Here is a 5,361-nt window from a genome sequence, read left to right on the forward strand (position 1 = left end):
GCCGGCTCGTTTCTTTCACACGAAGCCCACCCGGAGCGCCTGCTGCACGGGACGAGGGTTCTGCCATACGCCCACCCGGATCGACCGCAACAAACCACCGCCTCGAAGCCTTACTCGATTCCCTCGGTTTCAGCTCGGGTTCCAGCGGGGATCGGTACTGCTCTGTGCCTCGCTCCCTAACGCAGCTTCGTCCTTTTCTGGAGAGCAGCAGAACATCCCAGCGCTAATTTTAACGCGGCTTATTCTGACCCATAGAACCTGATGTCTCACCCCCTCCCAGCTTCTCTCAGCAACCAGAACCCCATCCACCAGGCACATCCATCTCTGACAGAAAGATCTTCAAAAACAAGTTCAGTATTTGCATACTGCTTTCTGTCACAGTGCACTTTCAGTTTTACATCCCCATCTTCCAAACTTAGAAGGGGCTCCGCAACGTTTTATTTCTTGTATTTTGACCAGTTCTGCACTAAGAACTTTACATCCAAGTTTTTCAGGGTAACTAGGACTGAACTGCTTTCTTTTTTCATGATTTTTTGCACTATTAGCATTTTCCTGCACTGTCCAAATCCATTGCTTTTGCTCCAGATCCACATCCAAGGAAAAGCTGCACCAGCACTTTCCTGCAAGTTATTAGAAGGCCAAACTCTGCTCCACACAGGCTTGACATGCCTCTAGTTGCCTCAATGCACCTGCCACGTGCTTTCCTTCCTCCTGAAGATCCTCCTGCATACATTTTTCACCTTTAGCATTCAGCTATCAAATAGGCTCCCACGTTTAGAAGAAATGCATTTTAGAGCCTGACGCCCTCTGCATGATCTCCATAGGAAAAGGAACTTGCAGCAATGCAGACTCACTTTTCCCCTGAGCACAGTCTGACACCAAAACTCTCACTAAATGCTATTCCAGACTTTCTTTAGCTACCATCTGACCCTAAAAAAAACACAACAAAACACATGACAAAGTTTTGTCAGTGCTGCATTCCCAGTGGTTGCTCTTATTTTTTTTGGCTTCCTCCTTTTTTTTGGTTTTCCTTCCTCCACTTTTACAGCACAAAGAAACAAGGCACTCCTATAGCAAACATCCAGATGTGATGAAGATGACTCCATCTTCGGCCCCTGCTTCTGAGCATTGGGTTTTTGGGGGTGATGGATGTAGCTCTACAATACAGCCTCATTCAGAAGTCTTGCGAGATAATTCATTCCAACAACTCATAACCTGACCTAAACGTTTAAAATCATACAGAAGGGAATATCTGACATTTAAATCGGAATCTGACAATTAAGTTGGAAATGCAAATTCTGATTTTTACTGAGTTTTACTGAGAGTTTTACATTTTGCCCTCAGCAATCAGAAATTCACAGCACAGGCACAGGACCCGTTGCTGGATCTCTTCTGATTTTCTAGAAGGAGGAATACGGTTAATTTGTGCACACAAGGTATCACTCAGTAGCGGGGCATGCAGAGTCAGTGCTTCAAAACTGAGTAATAGAAGGCAGATCATTTCTTAAAGATTTGTGACATCTGCACACGCATGACTCAGAGCTTTCAATCATCATTTGGGGGCTGAAATCACAGCACTGTGCATCTCCCCTAGCTTGGTGCCAGTCAAACAAGACAGCTTTTGTTGGGGATAGAGACTATGGGAAAAGTACCTGAGCAGAAGTCCTGGGTTCTTTCCAGCTCCTCTGACACAGCTGTACACCAACTCTGCGTTCACCAAGGGCTGAGAAAACACGATTGCTCTGGACACTTCGGACACCGCATCACAGCTTCAGAGAACAAACGTGCAAGGAAGAGACTTAGCATCGCTTACAGCTGCGCACCTCCCAGCCCGATCCCTCTGCCCACGAGGGGTCACTGCCGCTCCAGGCTGCCACGTCCCGCAGCTGCAGCCGCCACAGCAGAGCTGGCGGCAAAGCAGAGCCCAGGGTTTCACTACAGGCTTCATGGAAAACACTCAGGGCTGCTGAAGAAACTCCAGAATGACCAGAGATGACGATCAGAGCACAGCTTCTTCAGCTTTAAAAGACTCAAGTAAGAAGTCTGCAGAACTGCCAGATGAAGGAGGAGATGTATCTATTTAGAACACTTACCAACAAGGCACAGCCAAACAGGTGCAGACATTGCAGCCAGCTCTCATGCAGCTCTTCTTGGGAGCTTTCAGAGATTTGAAGGGTTTTACTTGGCAAATACTGGGGTCAAACAGCTCTGCATTCACACGTGTAAGGTCACGCTGGAAGCTGGGCACAGTGGGAGGCTGTTATACACAGAACAGTTCTGTTGGAACCAAGATTGCAATACGTGTAGAAGTACAGAACACATACAGCAGTGAGGAGCTACACAGCCACGTGTGCTGCGTGCCCTGACTCCTTGTGCAGGAAGGCAGTTTTGGTGGAGAGCCCTGCACAGGTGACCCTTTTGGAAGGAATAATCTTAACAGAGCTACAGGAGAGAGCTTAACAGGAGAGCTCTGCCCCCAGATGGCAGCTCTAGCAAGTTCCTCTGAATTATAGGACTTCAGGAAGTAACAAATGCTATATGAATTCCCATTTTATCCCAATTATGCAAGACTGACCTCCTCTGCTGCTGCTACTTCCAGGTTAACACCATCATTCTCCTGCTTCCCACCCCTCTGGGGATCAACAAATGCGGTATGTGAAGTCATGGTGCTCCATCTCCTCTGCAACTGAGCTGCAACTGAGCAGAGTGCACACAGCTACCAAACCAAGGCACCTCACTGCTACCCAGCTCTGTGCTGCCTCTGCCCAGCAACCCAAGGGCTTCCCTTTCATCAGAGAGAGATGCTTAGTCATTGTAAGCAGCTTTCCATTAGCACTGAAAATGTGAAGTCAGGCTGCAGAGATTACAAAAAATTCAAGCCAGCAACTGAAAAAAAAAAAAAAAGGCACCGCAGCAAGGACAGTTTGATGTGGGCAGAATGTAATTAGCTACACTGCTGGAATGCAGCCAGCACAATCCATGAATTAAGGATGGCCCCAGTGTTGTGACAGTTTTTTCATTTCAAATTTAAATTAGGAGATTAATATGGGATGTTCCTGCTTGCTGTGGTTGAACAAAAATAAAGGCACTCACAGTCAAACCAAAGTACCACATTTAAGATGTTGGAGTTGTTGTCCATGTGTTTTTCTTAGAAAACAACAATAGCAACAAGAAAATAGGCTAAGCACTTGTATTTTGGGGATGCGACCTTTACCATAAATTGAATTAGAAGTATTCACAGTATCACACAACAGAAAGCTCTGCTTAGAGCCTGTGGTTTTAACACAGCTGAGACAAGGATATAAAAGCTAATAAGAAGTCCCCTGAAGTGGAAGTCACGAGGTTTGCCAGCTTCTCTGGTCCCTGTGCCAGAAGCCTTAGTCAAATCTTCACACAAGTCATCTGAAGTGCAAAGCAGCAAAGAGACAATTCTGCTGAGGGGAAATGGTGTAAAACAGAGCTCCGGAGATTAGATCTTTCATTAACGTGAGACCAATCAACCACTACAGCTCAGGGTCATCTTCAGATTCTGGAAACATGCAGTTAAGCACCACTTTGTACTCCTCACCCTCCTTCAGTGAACCAAGCAAAATGTTTGCATTTAATTCACGTGCAGATGCTGACTGCTCAGCTCCCACACTTGTGGGCAACTATTACCGTTTGTCTAACCAGGGAATCAGCCACATCACATCAATGACACTTAGTTTTCAGTGCTGTTTGCATCATGGGTTCCTTCCCAAGGTAGCAGAGAGCACATGGAATATAATCTGCAGTGACCCCCACTGTCAGACACACACTACTGTCCATCCTGGTTTGAACACTACTGCACCAAAGTTAAGGTTCAAAGCATTGTTATATACTGGAATTCAAACCTGCTAACTTTATTAACACAAAGTTGCTCAGGAATTACAGAGTACGTGAGACAGGCTGAGCCCCGAATGTTTGACCATTGCCCCAACCACATTCCAGTCATTGTATCATATGGAGTAGCATTGTTTTGGCCAAGAGCACTATAAAAGGCACTTACAGGGAATACAGAGAGGCACTATGCAGTGCAGTGATTTTTTAAAGCCATTTATTACCTATAATGCAGTAAAGTTAAAAAGCAGAACCACATCCTGCTTCTCCCCAGAAAGCATGGGACTGACTGCTATCTTTGCTCTATGAAGAACAAACCTAAAGCTAAAAAGCCATCAAAAGTAATAGCTGGTCAGGAAAGCTGGTGTACTAGCTCAAAACATTTGTCTTGTGACAAACACCCTGCAAAGGTAGAGATGAAGTTTCAGAAGAGTTGCAACAGAAGGATACTCTGCTCCCTTCTGGCCACCCATCTTCTAAGTGCAGAACTTTTACAGACAGTTCGTAAAGTTGCACAACTCCCTGTAATTGGTGCAATTATGTTCATGTCTGGAAAAAAAAGAAGGCATACAGATGTGTAGGCAACCAAAGTCATAGCTCGTGTTTTTAAAAAGGCTTAAGGTTTGACATCCCTGGATTATGACACCCAGCCAAGTCAGCAGGAACCATAGAATATTAAACAAAGCCAATCTCTTTGCGTCAGAATTAATGAAAACTCTCATTCTCTGCACAAGTACTGTAAGTTTCAACTAGATTTTGGCAAGGACTTGCCTTCTTCTGAGCTTGTGTAATTCCACCCCCCACCCCCCAACGCACACACAATAACTGCTATCATCTTAGATTTGTCTTCTCCAGAAATCTCCCTTGTCTCACTCCTACCTAGACAAGGTAAGGAGAAATAGCTGATTGCATCGCTAAAATCTAGCTCCTCCCCAGAAAGATCAGCTAAGTTCTTGGGTGCCTGACCACTGACTGCATATACTTGCCATACATACCTGCTGACCAGCAGCCAACAGAAATAAAGACTACAGGTGAGTTGTTCCCATAGCAGGCTCAAAGACAACTTGACATTACCAGCCTGAGCCTGAAGCTAAGATGAATTCTCCCTAAGAGCAGGCCCCTCTCCCAATAGTTAGTATTGCTTTTTCGCAGTGTTAGTAGCAGGAATTTTATTCTCAGTAATATTCATGTGGAAAGAAAAAAGGAATAGCAAATCAAATTGCAACATGTTTATCTTCTTTTCTTCATTTGTGCCTGATGCAGTGGCCACATCAAGCATCCTGCAGCATTTCTTACATGAGCCCTCTGTTCCTTCAGACAACCCAAGCTCCCATGCAACACAGTACATCTGGGCAGCAACTCAACCAGGATCCCCATCCACCTCTCATGCCAGGGAGATCTGAGGCAGGCCCAACAATGTGTAGCACTTCTAGGGCAGTATACTTGCTGATTGCTTCCTTAACTATTGCTCACAACAACCAGCTAAGACACTGCCAAAGAAAC

General features: G+C 45.4%; 1 protein-coding gene across 1 annotated transcript in view; it reads right to left on the reverse strand.

Moving 5' to 3' along the window:
• Positions 1 to 5,361, reverse strand: part of LOC104914163 — a 6,382-nt gene extending 1,021 nt beyond the window's left edge. The window contains exons 1-5 of the mRNA XM_010722849.1: positions 4,309 to 5,361; positions 2,576 to 3,823; positions 2,094 to 2,257; positions 1,653 to 1,769; positions 3 to 197 (exon numbers count right to left, since the gene is read on the reverse strand). Coding sequence (XP_010721151.1) covers positions 3 to 197; positions 1,653 to 1,769; positions 2,094 to 2,257; positions 2,576 to 2,665 — 566 coding nt within the window. The 5' untranslated portion in view covers positions 2,666 to 3,823; positions 4,309 to 5,361. The remainder of the gene's footprint in view (positions 1 to 2; positions 198 to 1,652; positions 1,770 to 2,093; positions 2,258 to 2,575; positions 3,824 to 4,308) is intronic.

Source organism: Meleagris gallopavo, chromosome 23 (genome assembly GCF_000146605.3).
Source record: "Meleagris gallopavo isolate NT-WF06-2002-E0010 breed Aviagen turkey brand Nicholas breeding stock chromosome 23, Turkey_5.1, whole genome shotgun sequence".
Taxonomy (NCBI): Eukaryota; Metazoa; Chordata; class Aves; order Galliformes; family Phasianidae; genus Meleagris; species Meleagris gallopavo.